The sequence below is a fragment of the Haliotis rubra genome, unplaced genomic scaffold, assembly GCF_003918875.1.
Source record: "Haliotis rubra isolate DU_JTF1 unplaced genomic scaffold, ASM391887v1 Scf2384, whole genome shotgun sequence".
Lineage (NCBI taxonomy): Eukaryota > Metazoa > Mollusca > Gastropoda > Lepetellida > Haliotidae > Haliotis > Haliotis rubra.
In genome coordinates this window covers 1-26,537 of record NW_025766430.1, presented here as the reverse complement: position 1 = coordinate 26,537, position 26,537 = coordinate 1, and the positions used below count along the sequence as shown (strand labels likewise).

At 41.3% G+C, this 26,537-nt stretch overlaps 1 protein-coding gene across 1 annotated transcript; it reads right to left on the bottom strand.

The window, feature by feature from the left end:
* Positions 1–16,909: 16,909 nt before the first annotated feature.
* On the bottom strand, positions 16,910–25,859 carry LOC124278495 (cytochrome P450 3A19-like; the record flags this gene model as incomplete). The annotated part of the gene is given in 9 exon segments (XM_046714197.1): positions 16,910–17,977; positions 20,925–21,088; positions 21,091–21,224; positions 22,351–22,436; positions 22,635–22,895; positions 23,936–24,051; positions 24,927–24,998; positions 25,000–25,079; positions 25,771–25,859. Coding segments are annotated over 9 exon segments (1,023 nt in total), but the record flags the coding sequence as incomplete, so codon positions are not given.
* Between the last annotated feature and the right edge of the window lie 678 nt (positions 25,860–26,537).

Below are 26,537 nucleotides of genomic sequence, written 5' to 3'. Positions count from 1 at the left end.
TACATTATTTTTTATTTTCCCTTCCTAATCACGGCTCTTCTTTTATTATCATGTTTGTAGCCGTTTTCATTCAAAATTCACTTAGGTTAACACCCCATCATTTACATTTATGGGGTATGGTGGTTTATCCCTTATTATGAACATATTAATTATTATTTTAGCTCCCACCTACCCTGTCGGTGTTATTGGCTACAGCCAGAAGCCGACGTTAAACTCATAATCATCATCATATGTAGTCACTAGGCACTTAAAACATTAGAAGTAATGCCATGGAACAAGTTATCTAACTACAGTATGACGTGATATTGTATAGGCAAAGGTACTACCATGTGTTGGAAACTGTATCTGACATACTGCTTCAATGATACATTGATTCAGAAATCACGGCAAGATAAGACCCAGTACAGTATCTTATTTATTAATTTGTTAACGTACAACATGCGAAATAACTCAGTGCAAATGGAAATGTGGCTCGTCAATGGTATGCGTGCACGAACATATATTATCAAAACATACACGTCGGAACAGTCAAAATTAAGAAATTGTTGAATATGAAATATTACTTTTAATTTGTAATTCTTGTAACATAAACAGTATTGTGAGAGCTTTAACTGTATTGAAATATGTCTTGTCAATCCTATTGACATTTGCCAATAACCACTTCCAAATAAAATAAATAGTCCACGCTGCTTCAGAACAAATAAAGGTCAATTAGGGGGCCCCAACTGGGTAATTAAGGAAAGAAGTCAATACACTGTCACTTCCTGCCTCGGACGTCACACGTCACCACTCAGGAGCTAAAGGCCTTGTCAAACCTCCTCACAAAGGAAAAAAGCATCAAAACTGTGTTTTTATTCTACGTGACATTCGGTATGTCGTCATAGTATTCATTGTTGAATAAATTCTATCGTGGGCAACCCCACACTTGCGAGGTGTACCTACCCAGTTTCGCACGTTTCGTTTTAATATTTTGTGATCAATTACTTTGTAATTCCCATCTGCCCGTCACGGCTATTCTTCGCCAGAGGTTTTAGGGAGTGAGTTTATTATAATAATTGTATTTTTATTATGTTGTTTAACGAGCTGGACATGGAGTGCTGTTATCATGAATGTTATCATATATTAGCGGGATGCATTGATAGTAATGAAAACTTATAAGAAGATAGTGTACCTCAACATACAAACCTATCCCGATAGCTCTCATCGTCACTCTCATGTCAATCCATTGTGACAGCTGCAGTCCTCCTGTACATCCTGTATATATAAGCAAGTTGGGTTTTATTTAGGATTTATTAATGCTAAACACACATTTAACCGAGATGAAGAAGGGGGTCTCCAATTCCATGTATGCTTTTTAGCTCTCATAAGTTAGACATCCCATTTGTCAGACACGCCAATTATCAGACAACTTTGGATCAATCAGGCGTGACTGTGATTACAAACCTAGTTTTACCCACTGACGTAATAGACCTATCCCATAGACTAACGAGATGTTTTCATATTAGTGGTTAGTGGTATATTTTAACACTAATTATGAGTTTGTTACTTTTGTGCAGAAATACTTTGATCAAAATACTAATGTTTATTGACTTCGGCTTCTCACAGTTTGTGTTCATAATGTTCACTTTGATCAAAACAGGATTATAGATTTCCCATGTAACTAATTGAGTTACTCCCAGAGGTACAGAGGTGGATACGACGGGTTGTTGGGCTTCCTCTGCTCCCCCTATGAATAACTGACAAGAAACTTGAAACCAAGATCGAGTAAACAGTTAAAACATAAACTAAATGAAGCTGCAAGTTTGCACCTAAACGATTAAAAATAAAAACAACACATATATTTAATAAGAATAAATAACCATCACTTAACTATCGATAGTCACACATACTATCGATGCATCGATAGTTTTTCATTTCTACCATCGATTAATTGCTTTCGGAATAATTGCAATTCATCGATAGTTTGATGCATCATTACAGCCCTATTAATTAGATCGCTTAATATATTCTTAAGCACATAACTTTGGATCAATCCATTACCCAATAAAGTTAACAGTGCAGTGTACCTGTGTGCAACCAACCATAACTTTTGTTGATTTGACGTGTCTGGGACGTCTAACTGATCGGACGTCTAACTGATTATGTTTTGCACACAGTGTACATCACTATCTATGTAATTGTATTATTGTTCTGGAGCGGCTTTGACATGCATGTTTATGTTTGTTTGCCAATCCCGTCATGACTACTTGAAGAAAACATGTTTAAACTATACATTAAAATATCCATAGTATTAATATGTAGTCTTTACATTAGGCAATGAGGAATACACAATATATTCAAGATTGAGTTTGCTTTTACCTTTTTTAAAAATTGTCAATATTTTGCTACAGTCGAAAAGATTTACCTTGACTTCGTTATGTACAGGTCCGTGGTTGTGGTCTCTTGGCATTTTAGAAACTATGTCGTTAAGACAGTTGAGAGTGTTGATCCGTATGCAGTCTTTCTGCATGCATTTGCACGAGATCCATTCTTCCCTTTTCCTCTTTTTCACTATGAACATATAACCATTTACACAAAGGTATCTTCCACCACGAAATGTAGGGAAAACTTTGGAGTCTAATTGTGCATTTGCCATAACTTACAAATTCACTCACATTCTGGTACACGTGTCTTATTTCGTTTCCTGGGTGAGCTGATTTAACACACATTTTACATTTGGTAGAAAGCTAGTGTCCTATTCCCTTAAAACAACACCGTCATCACAACATCAAACATCCAAGGATTTTTACCTCGACCCAGTAGCCTCTAACCAGAGACCATATAATAGATCTATTATATGGTCTCTGGTCTAACTTACGGGTCTACCCAGTAGACATCACTTGCTTGATAACGGTTTTAGCAGCTACGCCGAAACGGGGTGTCCCCAGTTTGCCAGCAGATATTTTTCAAAGGTTTCAAGTCACTGAACCATGCTAATCTCTTGAAACAACAGGTGATACACTTTTAGTGTCGTCCCACGAGGCCTAAAATTATTCAATTAGGTAGGTACCGTTCATTAGGCTATGTGGGACTTCATGCCTCACTGGGTTTATGGGATTACGGTTCACCTTACCACTGCGCTGAGCTCGTGAACAGAGTTCACCTGAACTGACACTAACACGAGTGAGTGATTAAATTAATGATTGGTGTTATGTTTAAACTGAACACATCACTTATCTCGTTGACATATCAATCTGATAAGGAACTTCACAGAAATAACATTGATGCAGTTCCAGGGTGGTGGTTGTGTGAAACCTAAGAAAAACAAATATCGCCAGCTTGAAGAACGGCTAGGATAGACTGTTGCAAGATGGTGTCGAGACTCCACTTGCTTACGGTGTGTCTCACCTTGTGGGACTATGAATAATGATGTATGCTTGTGATATTGTGTATAAAGTGATATTTTGTAATAATGTATGTTTGTATCATGATGGTAGTGCTAATATTGCCTAATGGTTGTATTTCATAATACTGTTGATGAGATTGATGATGATGATGATGATGATATGTATATTGAAATAAATGAATGAATGAAGTCACAGCGTCAATTTTATGGGCAGCCAAAATACCCTGGACCATATTACACACGGAACAACCTGCCCTGCACACTCATTCATGTGTGTCCTCTTATCCCAGGTAACCCCTGCTGCCTGTTGGGGGTACACCGCCGAAACGCCGCTTACATTATAATAAAGAAGTTGTATATCCATATAACTTTCTCTGTTGTTCAAATTATCATGGTCTCAACAGATATTGCATTGTCATACGAATTCATGCGCGATTTTCAAGTTATTGTGTTGTCATCCACATGTTGATTTAGCTGGTTTCTTCCTCATTTCCAATTTCATCATTCTGAGTTTCACCTCAGTTGATTATTACAGTGTAGCTCGCAAAGACGAGGTCACGGAGCGGAACGATGACGTTTAGTGTATCTCCGCGTTCAGTTACGTAATTTCCGCAAAGCGCCTGCGACAATTTGCGCCGTTGTGTCCCATCCCTGGTCTTGTGTATTTGGAGTTAAACAGCCACGACTTTCAAGTGTATTTTGCTTTCCAAATATATACAATCCGTTGATCACCCTGGGCTAGGTGTGAGATGTACAGGTGCTCGTGAGGGTGTTTTTAAAAGACTGACTGCGCTTATCGCGCAGCCAAATATCGTACATTCTAAGGAAATCTCGAATTGATTGTATTATAAGGTGTCGAAATGGTGTTAAATTCTCTTTTGTGCATTAACTTATTTGTCATGCAAAATTGATGTGTTTATATGTGTGATTGAACAACCCTGTTTACTGAGATAGGAATAGGAACTTTGACCTTTCTCAAGACGTGCACATTTATGTGTATATTCTCTTGAAAACCTTGTTTGGCAAGATGTGCCTTTCAATTTTGCTATTGTGTGCATGTTCATATTGTATTTCAGTTTTGAACATATGGTTTAAACATATTTATATTCTCAGTGAATCTGGTTTGGTAAACAAGCAAAACATTGCTTTTATTAATACCTCACCGGCACATGTATAATATAACAGAATACACAAGAACTGGATACACAAAAACGTCAGATTAATTCCTATCATAAGTAGTAGCAAACTGTCATTGACGCCTTCGGCTAGGTGGATAAAACGGGACGCACGTTATCACAATAGTGAACAGAATTTATCTTGACGAATGTTTAAAGACAGACAGACAGATAGACATAGTTTATTAAAGTGTCCCATGTATGTAAACAAGATATAAAATACATATAAAATAAACGCATAATGATTTACATACATCCAGCCTTAACAGGCTTATGGGACGCTGTTATCTAGAGGGTCAAAATATACATCATAGAAAGATTTTTATAAAACCATATAAATACATAACCTTAGGCAAAAATATCTTAAATCTCTCTTCATGTAAATATAGCATGAAATTCAGTCATATATTTCACTAACATGGTACTGACTAGTCGATTTGAACCACTGCTTCACGGTTCACTGACTGCCGTGGATGCATATTTTCAAGGGTACAGCTTCATTAAGCCTTATGCAACCAACCATAAAATGTGCTGTTTTAAGCGGTCTGTCTTTTGGGAGGTCTATCTTATGGGAAGATACCGTTTTTTTCCATGGGGCGGGATATAAATGATTTATTCTGCCTGATGATTTGTACAACACCACCCAAGCAGTGCACAACCGTGCACCAGGCATACATTGTAATTTGTTTGGTTGTAGAAAAAAGTCATGGAAAAAAGTAAAAGATTTGGGTAGGAAAAAAAGTCATAGCGAAATAGTCATAAACTCAGAAAAGGTCAGTATTGATAAGGTATTTATTTAACAAGTCATAACAATATTATCATCAACAGCACTACCACATTTGAACCTAACATATAAAATTAATGTTATCATTCAAGTAAAATACATGACATCAACAAAAAAAGTCATCATAACACTTTCATCTGCAACAGCACTACATCAGTCAGTTGTCCTTGCATATTTTATTTAACCGAATGTTCCAGCCAATGCCGTGAAGAGGTTGGATCACAGTCTTACGGCCAGGGGGGGGTCGTATATTAGCTGCTAGAAGGAAGCCATTTGAGTAAAAGCATTAACTGATAATCCCATGAGTTCATTAATCGGTGTGATATCGTCAAGCTCAAAGCTAGTTAAACAAACAATCATGTGACTTGTGACTTTTAATCCCACAATCCCACAATAATAATCTGTTCATTTCTACTGTTTTGATAAGATCCAATTGCTTACAGCGTCACACTAAAGGAATAATTAACTTGAAAGTGAAATAGTATAAACACAGTAAATAACTGGAGAACATGATGTTTTATGATAGTTATTTTTTCTATGTCCTTTCTTCAATGACTTTTTTCCTATGACTTTTTTTCCGTCCACCATTTGTTCAAGGTCACGTGAATCAATCAGAGATAGATATTATCACATGAGGTAGGGTAAATGTGCAATGGACGTGCTTATGAACCTTGAACTTGCAGTTACATTTAATTATTTGTGTACAGATATTGGTCTAGAATAATTAATCAATTCGTTTAGTCTTGAAGATGTATTGATGTAGGGACTCCATTATGTTCTTGTTGACATTGTTGGTAGCTAGAGGTGTTCTTAATTTTCACAGTTTGGAGTGAGTGAGCGAGTGAGTTTAGTTTTAGGCTGCACTCAGCAATATTCCAGCTATATGGCGGCTGTCTGTAAATATTCGAGTCTGGACCAGACGATCCAGTGATCAACAAATTGAGCATCGATTTGAGCAGTTGGATGAGTGAGTTTAGTTTTAGGCTGCACTCAGCAATATTCCAACTATATCGCAGCGGTCTCTAAATAATCGAGCCTGGACCAGACAATCCAGTGATCAACAGCATGAGCATCGATCAGCGCAATTGGGAACCGATGACATGTGTCAACCAAGTCAGCAAGCCTGACCACCCGATCCCGTTAGTCGCCTCGTACGACAAGCATGGGTTACTGAAGATCAATTCTAACCCGGATCTTCACGGGTTCGGCACGACCGGGAACCGATGACACGTGTCAACCAAGCCAGTGAGCCTGACCACCCGATCTCGTTAGTCGCCTCTTACGACAAGCATGGGTTACTGAAGATCAATTCTAACCCGGATCTTCACGGGTTCGGCACGACCGGGAACCGATGACACGTGTCAACCAAGCCAGCGAGCCTGACCACCCGATCCCGTTGGTCACCTCTTACGATAAGCATGGGTTATTGAAGGCCAATTCTAACCCGGACCTTCACGGGTTTCACAGTTTTGTCTTCTTGAGAGGGCACGTAAGTCTCACAACATTTGAAGTAAATTTAGATATACCAGGTTTATAATAGTAGGATACTTGTGTTTTTAAGTGATGGCTAAATTTGTGCCCAACCGCCACCGTATGAAGGGACCATGTAAGTCCTTCTAGAGTGGGTGGGGTGAAGGGGTGGTATGGGAGCATTGAGGGGGGCAAGGCAGGCTGAGCGAGTGTAGTAATTGAGGGGCTATGGGAAGCCTTGACCGTGGAGTTTGTTATGGTTGGTGCTGAGAGGCGGCGGGAGTCGGTGGTGGCTGGAGGCGCGCGGACCTCGGAGGAGACAGTAGTTGTTGGCAGGTAGAGTTGGTGTGAAATAATGAAGGAAAAGAGAGGCGCGCGGACCTCTGAGAAGACAGGTGGTAGGAGAGAGAGGGGAAGTTATAGATGGCTTGATAGTGAGCAGAAAGCGGATCGAGATTGCTAGGTTGAGAGGTGGGCGCGGACGTCGGAGAGGACAGTCACGCACATATGGTGAATTTGGAGTGACTACATACCTATCACATGTTTAAGTGGCATTTAGAAGGTGGTGTGATGAACCACAAGGAGAGTTCTATGGATATACACCTTCTTTAATATGATATGAGGGACGTTTCGGTGTAGCTACTAACACCGTTATCAAGCAAATGATATCATATAGAACTCTCCTTGCTGTACATACCTATCCGTGAAACAATTAAGTAACGAAACAATAGGCGAGAGCTTTCAATGCAACTGATAGCTCATGCGGGGAATTAATGACAGATGGTCGGATTGGGATGTGCTGATAGAAAGCCACTTTTAAGAGAACAAGAGTTGAAAATGGATTAAGTCAAATTAAGTCAAAATGAGTTGAAATTTGTGTCATGATGCTTATAAATATACACTCATTCATTTATAACCTCCAAAACATGAATTCTGATCGAAATTAAACATTCTCGCCCATGGGCCAACATATTTTCGCCCATGGGCGAGATTTTTTAATATCGCTCTAAGTTAGTCGAATTAAGTCAAAAGGAGTTGAAATTTGTGACATGATGCTTATAAACATACACTCATTCATTTACAAACTTCAAAAAATGGAAAAACATGTATTTTGAGTAAAAGGAAATATTCTCGCCCATGGGCCAAAATGTTTTTCGCCCATGGGCGAGATTTTTTAATATCGCTCTAAGTTAGTCAAATTAAGTCAAAATGAGTTGAAATTTGTGACATGATGCTTATAAATATACACTCATTCATTTATAACCTCCAAAACATGAATTCTGATCGAAATTAAACATTCTCGCCCATGGGCCAACATATTTTCGCCCATGGGCGAGATTTTTTAATATCGCCCTAAGTTAGTCGATTTAAGTCAAAAGGAGTTGAAATTTGTGACATGATGCTTATAAACATACACTCATTCATTTACAACATCCAAAACATGGAAAAACATGTATTTTGAGTAAAAGGAAATATTCTCGCCCATGGGCCAAAATGTTTTTCGCCCATGGGCCCCAAGTTAGTCGAATTAAGTCAAAATGAGTTGAAATTTGTGTCATGATGCTTATAAACATACACTCATTCATTTACAACATCCAAAACATGGGAAAACATGTATTTTGAGTAAAAGGAAATATTCTCGCCCATGGGCCAACATATGTTTCGCCCATGGGCGAGATTTTTTAATATCGCTCTAAGTTAGTCGAATTAAGTCAAAATGAGTTGAAATTTGTGTCATGATGCTTATAAACATACACCCATTCATTTACAACCTCCAAAACATGAATTCTGATCGAAACGCTACATTCTCGCCCATGGGCCAACATATGTTTCGCCCATGGGCGAGATTTTTTAATATCGCCCTAAGTTAGTCGAATTAAGTCAAAATGAGTTGAAATTTGTTTCATGATACCCATAAGTATACACGCATTCATTTACAAAATCCAAAACATGGAAAAACATGTATTTTGAGTAAAAGGAAATATTCTCGCCCATGGGCCAACATATCTTTTGCCCATGGGCGAGATTTCTAAATATTGTTCTAAGTTAGTCGAATTAAGTCAAAATGAGTTGAAATTTGTGACATGATGCTTATAAACATACACTCATTCATTTACAACATCCAAAACATGGGAAAACATGTATTTTGAGTAAAAGGAAATATTCTCGCCCATGGGCCAACATATGTTTCGCCCATGGGCGAGATTTGTTAATATCGCTCTAAGTTAGTCGAATTAAGTCAAAATGAGTTGAAATTTGTGTCATGATGCTTATAAACATACACTCATTCATTTACAACCTCCAAAACATGAATTTTGAGCGAAATTAAACATTCTCGCCCATGGGCTAAAATGTTTTTCGCCCATGGGCGAGATTTTGTAATATCGGTCTAATTTATTTGATTTAAGTCAATATGAGTTGAAATTTGTGACATGATGCTTATAAACATACACTCATTCATTTACAACCTCCAAAACATGAATTCTGATCGAAATTAAACATTCTCGCCCATGGGCCACTGTTCGCCCATGGGCAGGCCCATGGGCGAGCGAGTTTAAATTTAAAGTTTTCGTAAAAAATTTTTTTCATTTTTTCATCCTTGGCATATGTTCATAACAACTGCATGTTTAATTTGGTCAAATCCCTTGTCAGAAAGTGCCCACAGTGCGGAGAGTTTCTGGACTTTTGTGAGTCCAGAATTAAATTGTGACGTGTTGATATAAATACACAACAGGGCTGCACCGTATTACCTGTATATGGCAATACGCTTTTCAAACGATACGTATTGCAATATTTTGTCTGAGAACCGGTATATCGGGTAAAGAACATATATGAAGTTTGTGTGATTATCTCTATGGTTTAAATTAAAATCAACACACACTTTCATTCGCAACAAGTGTTTTCCTTCGTTATTCAATGACAAAACGGCATTGTGTAATACTATACATGTAATAGCTGGCATAGTGTAATACTATACATTGAATAAAAAGAAAATAGAATCCCTGACTATACAACCTAATTTTGTGATCGCTGTTATCAGAACCATAATATATATAGTCTCCCAAAAAAGAAACGCATCATGAACATAGCAATTTCATGTAGCAATGAATTAAAACGTGATTCATTTTACGAAAGGTCTTGCTCTGTTTATGAGTCCTATGGTGTTTATGTTTTGAAACATCACAACAAAACGCACCATCCGTAAAATACCCGTATTTAACAGCATGATTTTCAATTTCGGCGTGTAGTGTCACAGAATACACAATTCACATGCAATGCACGTGAAAGTTGGGGATCAGATATTCTCAATGATGTGTATAAAAGGTTGATCGCTGTCTGCCACGTCTTAGTGAAGCCAACCGTCATATCGCCATTGGTTTGCTTGAAGCTGGTCAGTCTCAACGACAGTTGCCCGACGCATGAATGTTCACCAAAGCACCATTTTACGGCTCTGGGAGAGAAATCGCCGGCAGAATGCGGTAGCAGATGCCCCTCGTTGTGGGCGACCTCGAGCGACCACTGCGGCGCAGGTTCGCTACATCCGGGTACATCACCTGCGTCATCGAACAGCTACGGCGACCAGTACCGCTCGACAAATACCCGGGTTGAGGAGGCTTTCTGCACAGACCGTCAGGAACAGGTTGATAGAGGCTGGCCCTGTGCTTCGACAACAACATCGTCGACATCGAGTTCAATGGTGCACCAACGTTCAGGCCTGGAACCTACCGAATTGGTGTAGAATCTGGTTCAGTGATGAATCACGATTTCTATTGGAACGTCGTGATGGAAAAAATGCGGATGTACAGACGTCGACGTGAACGTTTCGCCGGCGCTTGCGTTCCCAGGTGGACAGATTCGGCCGGGGCAGTGTTATGATGTGGGGAGTGATCTCCTGCCGTAGGAGACGTGATTTGATGATGATCCAGGGCAACCTGACAGCTCAACGGTACTGTGACGAAATCCTACGCCCACACCTCCTTCCAATCATTGATCGCCAGAGGGAGTTGTTTCAACAGGACAATGCCAGGCCCCACACAGCACGCACACTACAGACTTCCTCCAGAACCACAACATCAATGTGCTCCCCTGACCCTCAAGATCACCGGACTTAAACCCGATCGAACATCTGTGGGATGTCCTGGACAGACGGGTGCGACGCCGTAACCCTCAGCCCCAGACACTTCAGCAACTCGCACAGGCACTACAGGCAGAGTGGGCTGCGATTGGGCAACACGAGATTCTGAGACTTATTCGTTCGATGCCGAGGCGATGCCGTGCAGTTCTGGAGGCCCACGGTGGTCACACGAGGTACTGACTTCAGCGCCACCACACGTCTCCATGTGACACTCAAACTGAAATTTCCTCGAGTTGGTGCCAAAGACGAATAAGTCTGCATTCCCAGTGTGCAATTTCGCTATATTTCATAGACTCATAAAGCCTACAAGATGTTTCAAAATAAACATAAAAATACAGTTGAAATTCCTATATGCGTTTTTTTTAGGAGAGTATATGTTTAGTGACTTAAGCTTGTAATGTAGTAAATAGAACTGACATGCACTAATATACGTATCGCAATACGGGTACCTGAATCGCAATACATTGCAATACAACTTGTTTGCCAAAATACAGCCCTAGTACATTTGTACATGCCATCTGATTGTTTTTAAAAATAATAATATATCTTTGAAATAATTTCGATTATGACTTGCACTTTCTGGCACATTTGTGTACGTTTCTAGTTATTTTCTAGAAGTACATTTAGTCGATATCTAGGACTAAAAAGCATGTTTTCCTCAAATCAAAGGCAAGTAAGATACATTAGATCGTCTAGACACGACAATTAATGTTGACAGATTGCCTTTAAATTGACGCATCAAATTCACACACACCTTGTCAAATACAATTGATGTGTTTGTTGTCAGCCTCGCATCAGTCAAAGCTTAATCGTCAACATCAAGAGCTGGTTTGTCTGTGAACTCTGCACTTGTGTGTACTCAGTACAATAACAAACTTGACACTGATAAATTTCGACATTTGTTTTCTGTTAAATCAGATAAATTTACAAGTATATTAAATAGCATTAAACAGTGTGAATAATTTAATTTCGTGAAATTGTAAGTACACGTGCAATTCTTGACTTTGTAGCCGAAAACACGAAATGCACGTGTGAAAAGTAAATTCATGGGGTCATTCGGTGCATCTTTGCTTCAACTGAACACGCACATTGAATGTGATTTGTAAAAACAAACTAAACTTTTCATTTTAATCTTTGTTGGAAATACCACGCCTTTCAAATCAAGAACGTCAACGTGCTGAGGAGGCTTGATGCTGGTCAGTCTGTGGTCGCTGCTGACTTTCTTGTTTTTAATTGTTCACGACAAACAACTTTTAATCTTAGGATGAGAGTGCATCAAACGGGAACTGTTCCCGACCGCCCGAGGCCAGGAGCGTCACGTGTGACGTCACTCTGGGAAGATCAAGCAATTTTTCACGATTACGTCATCTTTGAAACAGATTTGTTCACTTCTACAAGTGAGTGAGTATAGTTTTACGCCGCTTATAGCAATATTCCAGCAACATCACGGCGGTGGACACCAGAAATGGGCTTCACATATTGTACCCATGTGGGGGAATCGAACCCGGGTGTTCGGCGTGACGAGCGGACGCTTAAGCCATTAGGCTACCCCACCGCCCGCTATTTAGTGCCCGCCGCCATACAGCTGGAATTTTGCTGAGTGCGGCGTAAAACTAAACTCACTCACTCCCATAGTGGACCAATTATAACGCCTCTTCATCGCCGCAACCGACTGGTGTGGGTAAAAGACACATTTAAGGTTCAATCAAAGACAGTGGAAATTCGGTTGTCTTCAGTGACGAATCTCGATTCACATTTAGATTTGCCGACGGAAGGGTCGGAGTGTCGCAGTCACAATGTGAACGTCACGCTCAAGTCTGCGTCCGTGAAGTGGACAGATTTGGTGGCGAAAGCGTTATCGTATGGGGTTCGTTTTGCGCACACAGACGTTCTCCCCTTGATGTCGTCCAAAGGAACGTAAATGCTGCCCAGTACTGAGATCAGATTTTACATGTCCTGCTTCCATTTATACAGAGACATGGCCCTGCACTGACGTTCAAACAAGACAACGCTAGACCGCATACGGCAATTCTTATACAGAATGTTCTGCGAACTGCCGATATTCAAGTTCTGGATTGGCCGACGCGTAGCCCCGTGACGAGCTGGGTCGACGTGTTCGCCAGCAAGTCAATCCACCACAGACGTTGCAAGATCTTCAACCTTACCTTGTTGAGCAATAGCTTTCATCTGATTATTTCTTTGCCCTTATTAAATGCCACCATTGTTATCTCATCATTCAAGTCTGGATTAACAATCCCCGGCTTCCACTTATCCACCCACTTTATCAATTTAGAGCCTATTGACTACCTTGTTATCTGATCACTGGTGTTGTGTCACATGTACTGATATAGCTGTCTGCTTCCTTGTCTTTCATTCACCGAAGATACTCCGAAACGTCGTGTCCATCAAAATATAGACATCCATAGATTCTTGTTTTTAGAATCAAGAAAACAGAAATAATGATCCAAAGAAATAAATCGATCTTATTTGAAAGTGTCGAATTAAGGACTGACGCCCTACGCACGTGTATGGCAAGCGCATACATTTAAATGCGGTTTGCCGTTAACTTGTACATACATAAACATTCTCGTATGAGATCTTTGTCATCAGCTTTTATATTTGTTCTACTATAGTCCGTTTGGCTCAAAAGCGGACCGATGAATTGCAATCTAACTCGAAAACTAATAAACATAAAATACTCAATGAAACGCTGATCATAATCAAAACATCATACCCACTCTGTGAGGTTTTCGAAGCATTTTTGTCCTAAAAATATAAAAAGTTGTTTAACAAACTATCATTAAAATATTGACACAGTTCACTATTTGTTACGAGGGAGGAGTGCAGAGAAAGGGACAGCCAGGTGTTCGAGAACGGATGGAGACGGCACAGCACAGGTTAAAGAATAAATAACTTTGTCTGTGAACATGAAATTTCAAGAAGATCCACGAGAAGCTTCTTCACCTCTGGATACAGTACACAGACAAGGAAGTCTCCACAAGGTCATCCCTGTCCAAGGCAGCTACTTGCTATCGTCACTGAGGGCCTTCACCCGATCCAACACAGCCAATTGATCTTCAAGCATGTACTGGCATGTACATATGAACTGATACAATTATTCAAACAATCTCAATGATGTTTCTACACTAAGCATATATGCATAAACAATTTTAAAAATGATAATAATAATAATTATTATTTGCTTGGGTGACACAACCTCTACCTGGGGTGAAACGGCCTGGGGTGAAACTGCGTGGGGTTAAAGAACCCGGGTGAAGCAGCCTGGGGTGAAACTGCGTGGGGTTAAAGAACGCGGGTGAAGCAGCCTGGGGTGAAACTGCGTGGGGTTAAAGAACGCGGGTGAAGCAGCCTGGGGTGAAACTGCGTGGGGTTAAAGAACGCGGGTGAAGCAGCCTGGGGTGAAACTGCGTGGGGTTAAAGAACCCGGGTGAAGCAGCCTGGGGTGAAACTGCGTGGGGTTAAAGAACCCGGGTGAAGCGGCCTGGGGTGAAACTGCGTGGGGTTAAAGAACGCGGGTGAAGCAGCCTGGGGTGAAACTGCGTGGGGTTAAAGAACCCGGGTGAAGCAGCCTGGGGTGAAACTGGCGTGAACGTGTTTGGGGTGAAATAACCCGTTACCTTCCCAGACAAGTCTCTTAGGATCGACATGACTCATACGACAAAGTCGCCGCGTGTAAATGGGTATTTAGTGACATTAGGTATTTCTTCTGAGAGGTACTTGGTGTCAGACTGAAACATAACCCCGACGTTACCACGTCACCGATTTACAAACTGCCTCATTCAAGCCCAAGGGCAATCACCTTGTTCCCATAACCAGACAGTCATGTCAAGGTTGTGTCAGAATTCCGTGAGCGCACATGATGTTTTAAATGAAGGCCAGAACAAAGGCACCTAATCATCCGTACGCTTAATAAATATATTAAATAATCCCCCATTATTTATGTAGCATAATTTGTTTATGTATCTAAATCAATCGACATTGATAAGTATAAACTTTAATGTGGTTACATTTAACAACTATTTCGCTTTTAATATGTCATGAAGGTATAATGTTTGTGCTGCTGCTTGGGAAACTGGCAACAAAGAACATATTGCTATGAAGTCCACATGAGTGAGTGAGTGGGTAACGACGGACCGTCGACTCACCTGGCATGAAATGCATGCTGCATACAGGCACAAGGGGTCATCTCAAAGATGTTTTATGCTTTTCGTGTGCGCTGTATATGTCTCATCTATTCATTAACATCTTACGTGTCTTTCTTTCATAAAGTTTATGTTGAGATATGGAAAAGAGCATGATATTCACAAAAAGCTTCAATTTGCCTTGGTATTAAATGTAAAAAAATATACAGGTCACATGACCACCCGAAGATAGACAGGACTGGATATTTTTGTAAATTGTTATGACATGCCGTTTACCTCCACAGTTTCATTCCCCTAAAGGATTATCACATCTTAGCGGATATCTCTATCCCTAGCCAGACTGAACCCTACCACCGTCTGCGACACCCCTCCTGGTTTTGCTTATGAGACGACCCCTCCTACCTTTTTTCTATTTATAGTGATAGTGAGACTCCAGGTAGCTACATCCTTTATAGTTTCAGTCTTAAACTTATTATTTTTTACGTCAGCTATTGTTTATAATGAAGCTAATTTTAATTTCAAAATGGGCATTTAAAAAGTTTCTCTTTGTAATACAATATCATCGCACACTAATTTGCATAAAGCCATGGTCTGTTCCAAATAAGTCGCTTTCGACTTAGAAAAAAACTGCATGGCTCATTTCTGCACTAATCTCTCCTCAGTAAAGTCCTTTTTCTACGTTTCCTATCTCTCAATACCACTGAGAATTTAGTTAGGCCGAACTTACTTTAACAGATATTTCACACTTTGACATATTAACTACATAAATTGTAGATATGAATGGGAAAAGAAAGTACACACCTGGTGTTTTGGGATTGTGTTCCAAGCAAAACACCACACATTGGTTTATTTATTTATTTATTTATTTTTGTGAGTGAGCGAATACTGAGTGAATAGTGAGTGAAGAGTGAGTGAGTGACTGAGTGAATGAAGAGTGAGTGAGTGAGTGAGTGAGTGAGTGACTGACTGACTGAGAGTGACTGCAGCCCAATTCAGGACGGATCGAATGTCGATGTAAATTCTTTCTGATAACACGTGTTAAGCTATTATGCATGGCGGCTCTCCACATTATGAACAGCCAAAATTAAAGATGGCTATCCTTTTTAACATTCTTAAGAATGTCGTAAAAGGCCCTGGTATGACGTCAGAGTTTGCAGGACAAACATGCCATAAATCGTTGAACACAAAACCTGTTTTCGTCATCACCCATCTAAATGTATTCATGACTCTCGAAGCGAAACTGAAGAACACAACTTTTGTATTTGTTCTCAAGTCTTAAATGGCGGAGGACACTGTTGACATGCAACCAAATCACGTCAAAACTGTCCATGCGTAAAGCATTCTGGTGTAACCGTGTGTAACGGTCAGGGTCGCTATTGTGCGTTAACGCTTCAAGGTCAGGATGCACCTGGAACAAGATGCAAGTACAGTAAAAGTATATGCTGGTGGTGTCGGTGTTAGTTTCTCGTATTGCATATCACCGTATGGCAGGCATTAAATACAAAACATTCGTAAATTCATAATCGTACTTATGTCTTCCGAAGACACTTAACACAGCCTTGAGTACTTGAAACGTAGGCCCCGGAGCTGAGATCTCGAGGCCCAGTCCAATCAGGGCATCATGAGGGAGTGCGTGAGCGTGTGTGTGTGTGTGTGTATTATTGTGTATTGCGCGGGAGGGCGGGCGGGCCGCACTCAGCACTATTCCGGCTATTCGAGTCTGGACCAGACAATCCAGTGATTTTGGCATCAATGTCCCAAAACGCCAATACATGAATAAATAACAGTACAGTGATATAACCCGTTATACGTAACATTTTATTCCATCTGAAATGTGAGATTACACTATAGGTCGCAACAAAGACCTTTACATGTATCGTGTATACACCGTTCCCACATTTACATCATGATATGTTCTCGTGATACATGGCTGTTATGAAAGATTCTGTGTTAACACCAAAAGTAACATCACATTTCGTTTTGGTACTTTTCTTAAAAACTAAAACGAATATGGAGTTTTAATAACATTTATATATAATGCCTTTACAACCAAGTGAGTGAGTTTAGTTTTATGTCGCTTTTGACAATATTCCAGCAATATCACGGCGGGGACACCAGAAATGGGCTTCACACATTGTACCCATGTAGGGAATTGAACCCGAGTGTTCGACGTGACGAGCGAATGCTTTAACCACTAGGTTACCCCACCGCCCCCAATAAATATAAATTCGTCATATGCTGCATTTTAAGCGGATAACACGGAAAATATATAAAGCTAAATATACTTTTTTATAAAAGATGAATGTGTCTATCAACGGTGACGAATGGATTTCATTACTGGACATGATTTAAATTTTGTTTTCAATATATACATGAACACACATCGAACTGGAGAACATGTCTTGGTGGTGATGAGATGATGATGATGATGATGATGATGATGACGATGGTGATCACGTGACATAATGGAAGAGTTTTTGATGAGTTTGTTATGGTTTAAGTCTTCAGTCTCGTTCAGATCACAGCCAAACGACGTCACTTGTCACTTGTCACGTTATGGGGACGTGACGTGCACCCCATCAAGCTGTTCAAATCATTCTTCCCACAGCAATAGCTGTACATAACGCTGAAACTCGGCATCTCAGTCAGCCATGGATGACGTCACATCTGGGTTATGACGTCACAGAAGAAAGCGCGGTCCCACATTACATATCACAGATTTTGGCGACTTCACGCGAGATTTGCAAAAACACATGGTCCCGATTGTCTTTTAGTAGTTGCCTCACGTGTTCCTCTTTAACTAGGCCGATGTGGACAGATCCGTGAGGGGTTAAGCAAGAGGCCTCAGGGCGGTTTCAGTGGAATCTGTAACAGGCAACAAAGATTCAAGGTTAGTTTAACAATACTAAATGACTATCCCTTCGTATATATCTACCAAGAACAAGACGTTGTAACGAGACCATGGTCAAAGGTTTCTGGTGCATCTAAGGGACGTAACTCGCTTGAAAACCTAATGAACTCTAAATAACCGTGGGGCGTGGGGGTAGCCTAATGGTTAAAGCGTCCGCTCGTCACGCCAAGAACTTGGGTTCGATTCCCCACATGGGTACAATGTGTGAAGCCCATTTATAGTGTCCCCTAACGCTACAATATTGCTAAAAGTGGCGTAAAACTCACTCACTCAGTCACTGGACTACATTCAGACGTCTCAGACGTTAGAAAGCTTTAAATTACATTTGTGACGTCATTCCATTGTTTGCTCGCTCCATTACTTTTCGGGAATGGAGCGATGTGTACCAGTTTCAAATTAAAGCCTTCATTTTGTTATTTTGACATATAATTTTGATAACAGAAATTCCCAGTTCTTTGAATGTAATTTAAGCGGGGTAATATCCTCGTAACTCTCCATTCCTTAAAAATAATGTGCCTCGGCTCCATTATTTTTAAGGAATGGAGAGAGCTACCGACATTACCCTCTACAACATATCAGTTCGTCTAGACGTGTTGACTGTTCACACAGAGACGTGTTGTCAACGCGGATGAAAAAATTGTTCATGTGAAAATACATAGGATAATACAAACCATTTCCAGAGCCTTTGAACTAGGTTCTGTCTATAGAGATCTAAATCATAAACAGTACAGTACTATGGACTGCGCTTCGAAGCGTAGATATATTCAACGTTCTATTTAGCAAAGCGCCTGTACTACATGCGATGAGAAGGTCAGAAACGTATGCATCACGCTATTGACCCAAGACTAACATATAGCTCCAGCAGATTAATAGACCCGCAAAACCATTCTACGTCCATGAGAGGCCTCTGTAGAAAGTAGTGTCTATTTCAAAATCCGGCTGCATTGTGAGCATGTGTTTGTGAATCACTATCGAAATAGTGATGATATGGGAGAATCTCTGCAGCAGTGGGTTAACAAAGGAATGTCAGAACAGCTATAATACGTCACGCATGTACGCACTAGACAACAACGTAGAAATATATGTAGATCAAGGACAATGCGCATGCGCAAAAAACCGTCGCGACTCGAAAGGTCGAAGACGATGACTGACTGACTGAGTTTAGTTTTACGCCACTTTTAGCAATATTCCAGCAATATCACGGCGGGGACACCAGAAATGGGCTTCACATTGTACCCATTTGGGGAATCGAACCCGGTCTTCGGCGTGACGGATGATCCTGGCTCAACATTTCCAACGAAGCTTGTTCTCTCAGGTTGTTCATACGACCTACTTTAAAGCCTTATTTGAAGCCTACTTTGCTTATTTGACAGTAACGCCTTTGTCCATGAAACAAACAAAATGATATTTTTCTAACCTGCGTGTTTGGAAAGGAGTGCTATAGGTTGATAAAAATTCAGTTTGAATTAAAATGTTGTACAATTCACCCGAGACGTAACACAAATAAAGCTGAAGGCAGCTGAAAACTCACTCACTCACTCACTCACTGAACTCGTATCTTGGGCTCTTAATTGCCTTTATATCTGTCTGATGTGAGTCAACCGCCGTCCCTTCGTCAGTGGGTGAGTGAGTATAGTTTAACGCCGCTTTTAGCAATATTCCATCAATAGCAAAGCGCGTGACTCAAGAAATGGGCTTCACACGTTGCACCCATTTGGGGATCGAACCCTGGCCTTCGGCGGGACGTGCAATCACTTTACTTTACCCGACCCCTAATCCAATGTAACCCTACATGATCAGCAAGGTTCAACAAAGTAACATAGTAATGCCCCTTTGATTGTGTCAGGATGTTACCAAACCTCTACAATGAAGGGTTTACGGGTTCGGACTAAAGAGGTTTAACTGTATACAGACTCTCCAACTGTCAGTCTTGTCACTAATTAACGGGTCGCTGATTCAACCTGGTCGATATTATTGTATGGCCAATTACTTCATACTAAAACTAGGTTGCCCTACTGGGCGCGACCGTGTAACGTATATTGTATGTGTATGATATATGACAAACACAACTATAGGTTGTCATTTTGTGGGGCATCGGTGACCCAGTCTTTATGCTCCGCCATAATTACCTCCCTTTGGAACACCAGAATGCTATGAATCACCTCTCTCTACACCGTATACGTGCTGTCCCGATCCATAAAGCGTTCGTAAAGTTACGATCAATCGTAACTCAATACTACATCACAAAGTTACAAATGACGTAGTTACGAACGCCCTGTGAATCGGGGACCTGGGCCTAGACTTTCGAAGCTCTCTTAGCGCTAAGATAGTCGTAAGTTAATGTTAATGTATGAATTTACGACTATCTTAGAGCTAAGAGAGCTTCGAAAATCTAGGCCTTGGGATCTATATCTCTTCGGACTTCTGTCCTACATAAGCCTGATGGGTCGTGATTTAACTGGTATAATGATACGGGCGTCAAGCCTCACTCACTCAGTCTGATCACAACTCAGTCGCGATTAAAACTCATCACTACAACACTATTACTGGTTGAAAACAGAACGTGGACCAATTGCATGCAGAGAGAGAACCGGTTGTATAGTTGGTTGGTTGGTTTCTTGTTTAGCGCCGCACTCAGCAATATCCCAGTTATATGGCGGCGGTCTGTAAATAATCGAGTCTGGACCAGACAATCTAGTGATCAACAACATGTGCATCGATCTACGCAATTAAGATGCGATGACATGTGTCAACAAAGTCAGCGAGCCTGACCACCCGAGCCCGTTAGTCGCCTCTTACGACAAGCATGGGTTTGTTGCTGAAGATCAATTATACCGGATCTTCACGGGTCCCGGGTGTATAGAGAGTGTGTGAACTGTTTACAGAGGAAGCAGAACTCACCTGTGTTTTGGAGGATGTTGTGAGGGCGTAGTGACGAAGTATCTGGACAAGAGCAACCTTTATCAGAACGAGGCCAAACTTGAAGCCTACGCACATGCGCGGACCGTGCCCGTAAGGGGAGATAACTGTAATGAGGTCGCTTTTCCTTGTTCTCTTTGCTGAATCTCTGGGAGGAATCTCTCCGGCTCCGGGAAGAGCGTCTCGTCAGTGTACATGCCAACTGCCATAACTCTAACCTTCATCCCTTTCCGGAAAGGAATTCCATCGACTTCACAATCTTCAGTGCAAGTGCGTGCTACGCTGTAAACAGAAAACCATATTGTAAATATTTTGTGTAGATGTGGTGAAATATGCACCGTTTTGAAGAGAATGCAATATTGCTGATACTGTGTAAATCTCGAATTATTCATTCAAGGTGAGACTCAGACACTTTATACTGACTCCGAGTGTGGCTGACCAAGCTGGTTTAATAAGTCCTTGTTGTACCCATTAATGCAACACATCAGCGCGAGGCAGGGACCAACAAGTGCCATGTTTTAACGTCTTCGGTATGACGCGGCCGGGGATCGAACCCGCGAGTCCTTCGACGGGCGGACGCTCTAACCACTTTTGGTACACCACGGAAGCGGTCCTTCATTCAAGAGTATAGCGGTTATTTTTATAGTATCTCACCCTGAGATACCAAACCGCAGTTTCACGCCAATAAACAGACCGTTAGTCGGTGTTTTAACCCTTTCATACCGGGCGCCATGGAAAGCAACAACAAGTACCGTCTTTTATTGTAATCTTCGGCATGATACGGCAGATGCTCTGTCCGCTTGCCCTCGGAGAAGACGTATTTATAGTCAACTGCCATTTCACCAGAATATATCACAGCGACATACCATGTCATATTACATCTGGGATTAACGCTGCTTCAAGTGAGTGAGTGTGTTTAATTTTACGCCGCACTCGGCAATATTCCACCTATATGGCGGTGGTCTGTAAATAATCAAGTCTGATCAGATAATCCAGTGATCAACAGCATTGAGCATCGATTCTGCGCAATTGGGAACCGATGACATGTGTCAACCAAGTCAGCGAGCCTGACCCCTCCAGCCTGGTACCCATGTGGGGAATCGATCCAAGGACATGGGTGTAATCAGCGAATGTTCCACACCAGGACCAAGACTGATGAATCTGTCTTCAGTAACCCATGCTCGTCGTAAGAGGCGACTAACGGGATCGGGTGGTCAGGCTCGCTGACGGGCTTGACACATGTCATCGGTTCCTATGTGTAGATGCTGATACTGTTTATCACTGGATTGTCTGGTCACATAGCTGGAATATTGCTGAGGGCAAACAAAACCATTTGAACAAAAACATCTCCCGTAAACATGTGTGCGTGTGCGTATGCGTATGCAAGTAACATATTCAGTGTACCTACCCAGGTATCACAGGGAATACCCGACTTGTTTCTTCTATAACCATATCGAGATATTCCATCTGAGAAAGTGCGTCGTAGTCCAGCGGCTGAAATCAACAATGGATAAAGACACCATCCTCGGAAATCAGGGGTAAGTTATGCCGGGGCTCTTAATCACATACAGGTGAACCATATTCACTTGATCTACTGAGAATCGATGACACCGTTACTGTCGTGAAATAGATTTTGATAGCTGAAGTTAAAACAGTCGTATACACATTCTGAAACCAAGAAGTTACCATACCCTCATTTTGTGAAACTTTATTTATTTCATCTGTCAACTTTTCCTGCGCTTCTGGGTTGGTAGCCAAAAGGTGAAGCGCAAACGACAGAACTGAACTTGTAGGGCCAAGACCTCCACCAACCATGGTAGCTGCCTGACTTAATACTTCGTCGTCCGACAGATGGCGCTTAACGTCGTTGTTGTCTTCTGTCAGTGGAAACTGAGTAACCTTCCATGAGACGACGTAGGAGATGTTTTGACTGATTCTCTGGCACAGCGCCATCTGTCAACAGATGTCACATTGCGTCATGAACTAGCTCATCTGCCTTTACTTCTACCAAAACAATTACAACATCTGGCATTCATTATTCCTTATTTTTCTTGATTTATGAATCTATCGATCTTAAAAACTAATGTTAAAAAGGACAATCAAAATGATAGGGAAATTTCACGGGCAACGTTGGTGATTTGTTTCACGTGGTGTGTGGTCCTGTGCGCAGAGCTCAGGTCACATATCAGTTGAAGTTAAGCAACGTCAAGCACGGAGCGTTCTTGGATGGGTGACCGTGTTTGGCAGCTTGACCCCTGAGAGTTTCTAGGACTTCAGTCCTGTCCCACAACAAAGCACATGTGATACATGTGGTTCTAACCTTTAGGCAATTGAGTTTGTTCAAAATTGCCTCTGTTCACCCAGCAGAAAATGGGTACCCGGTGGGATACGCCATGCGTGAATATAACCTCTAACGCCGAACAGGCAGCTTGGGCTATCCGGGTAAATATGTGCTGTGCCTTGATTGTTAGCGCTATGAGCATACCTAGTGTGGAGCTTGGCAGGTTGGACATTATTATAAACTTATCGAAGGGATTTGTACAGAACAAAATCGGAACTTTTTTCCAAAGATTAATCAGTGAGTGAATGAGGTTTTACGCCGCTTTTTAGTAATAGTCCAGCAATATCAAGGAGTGAGACAAAACAAATGGTTTCACACATTATACCCATGTGGGGAATAGAACCCGGGTCTTCGGCATAACGAGCAAACACTTTCAAGACTTGGCCACACCACCACCCCAGAAGATAAATTAACATTACAAGTCATACGTGACGCTGTCAGAATATTTAGACTTGTATTATTTTATGAAGATACAATTTGACAAAAAGGCCAAAATTGTTATATTAATATTATAAATATTATTTAGTATTTTTAACCTTGACATAATTATGCTTCTTATTTCATTAATTCAAATTTAACTTGAAAGCTGTTTTCTTTAATGTGCAAATACAATGTAAAATAAAAAAAAACTAGACCATAGTGCAAATCATACCTTTGTTTTTCTTTTCTCAATGAGTTTTTTCATATTCTCTGGTAAATGCAGTGCGTGGAGCTGACGATGTTCTGTGTCAAACAACCGCAGAAACCACGTGAGTGACGGGAACAACCCTGTAAGGAGAATGCGCAGTTACATTAGTCAAACGTGACCATAATATATACATATACGAGTGTTGAGTCACACCGCTATCAACTATACCTTCAGATTTAACCAGGCGCTGTGTATGAATTTTGGCCAAGTTGACAGGTCGTTGACAGTATCATCAATACAGGACAGTACGATCAACTTAGAACAAACGGACCCGTGAAGATCCTGGTTAGAATTGATCTTCAGTAACCCATGCTTGTCGTAAGAGGCGACGGGATCGGGTGGCTGTGGCTCGCTGACAGGTTGACACGAGTCATCGTAATCCCCAAAGTTGCGTAAATCGATGCTCATGCTGTTGATCACTAGATTGTCTGGTCGAGAATCGATTATTTACAGATTGCCGCCATACAGCTGAATATTGCTGAGTGCGGCGTAAAACAATAAACAAACAAACAGCCATTAAGCGGAGCAGTGGGGTAGCCTAGTAGGCAAAGTGTTCGCTATACGCCGACGACTTCAGTTCAATTCCCAGCATGAGAATGGCTTTTGGGGTCCTGACCCCCGGAGATGTCCGGAGCTGCCCGAGTTGCGGTGGCTATGTTGTTACAGCGTTTGCTCGCCAAGCGCATTTCCAGGCTCGATTCCCCTGTGAAGCTTCATTTCTGACCAGACAATCCAGTGATTCATAAACATCGATGTAAACCGCCTGATCCCGTTAGTGGCCTCTTATGACAATCGTGGGTTGCTGAAGACCAATTCTAACCCGGATGTTCACGGGTGCCTCCTTGAAGAACGGACCCTTTTGCAGCCTGTACCAATCAATATATTTCAATCTGGAGTGCGGCCTCAAAAATACATGTGGTTTGACGCAATAGTTTAGATTTCTACAAACACGTACGTGCAAAGCCTGTGAGCTGGTTCTCAGCAGCACCTGATCTGTTGAACACCAACATGTATCTGTAGAGAATTTCCCCGATCGTTGTTGAGACTGTCGCAGTCGTAGCCAAATGCTGCATTCGCAAAGGCGTCGAGGGTGTATCGCTCCGCTAGACTGAAACAGAAGGCATGGTATTTGGTAACGATGATGCAAGTCTGGAGAGAAGGGAAGCTTTGACCTTTTGCAGAATCCCAAATTCCACCTGCTCATGATCCTGGTTATTGATATCTACTCCGGATATGGAGACGAAATCTAGTCATATATATCCGTGGACTGTGCCTACACAAACATTAGTTTATGGTGTTCGCGATCGTCTGTTTAATCTACGTCCAGTAGACGGAGTACCCAAGCCAAAAACAGGTTCGACAGAGTTTGGTCATTTTCTGTACCTGCTCTTTTAAACGGTGGGTAGCCTAGTGGTTAAAGTGTTCGCTCGTCACGCCGAACACCCGGGTTCGATTCCCCACATGGATGAAGCCCATTTCTGGCGTTCCCCGCCGTGATATTGCTGGAATATTGCTAAAAGCGGAGTAAAACCATACTGACTCATTCACTTTAAATAAACTAACAAAGAGATGATTGAGAGACTGAATGGTTTCACATGTAAGGAATCGACCCAGGTGTCACAGACGAATGGTTTACCTTCAGGCTAGCTAAACGTCCAGCACGGTTATGTAGATGACAAAGCAAGAACATACAATCAGAATTCGAAATGGGATTCGAACCACAATTTTGACCTCCCGGAACTCAGTGAGTGGAATCTGTCGGAGGGTGGTTGCAGTAATTGAGGTGACTGTGTACTCACTGAGCGATGTCCACACTTTCCACGCCATCTTCGAATGAAGTCTCAATTCGTTGAAGTAGCTTCGATGTTCGAGTTACGCCAGAGACGATCTGTATTTAAATAACGCAAACATTACACACCAAATACAGCCAACTACGGTTTAAACGAGCTCAAAAGAATCACTAATTTCAGTCTCCATAACAGAGCTCGATTTAGTGCTTTGTTACTTGCACTGGTGCAACCCGATATTACAAAGTGTAACCTAGTTATTAGTCTAACTTTGCACCAGGCGCAAGTCAATATTTGAGTGGGTAAACTTGAATAAAGCATCTAAATAATTCAATAGAATATTTCTGATATTACACATATTGCTATAAAACAGTGCAACTGGAATTTGACTGGCGCAACTAGGTTTTATCTTAGGTTGCACCTGGTGCAAGTAGGTTAACATCTCTTAAATCGAGCCATGTACATAACCGTAGTTCGTTATACACATTTCAACCACAGTACACGGCAAATGATCGGGACCAAATAGCAGCTCGTTATATAATCCAGTTCGTTATATAATCCAGTTCGTTATAAACGTGTTCGTTCTAAACGCAGTCTGCTTTTATGATTTCCAGGTTGGTTGTTTGTTGTTTGTTGGTTTTACGCGGCACTTCCTCAGCAATATTCCAGCCATATGGCGGCGGTCTGTAAATAATCGAGTCTGAACCAGACAATCCAGTGAGCAACAGCATGAGCATCGATCTGCGCGCAATTGGGAACCAATGACATGTGTCAAAATC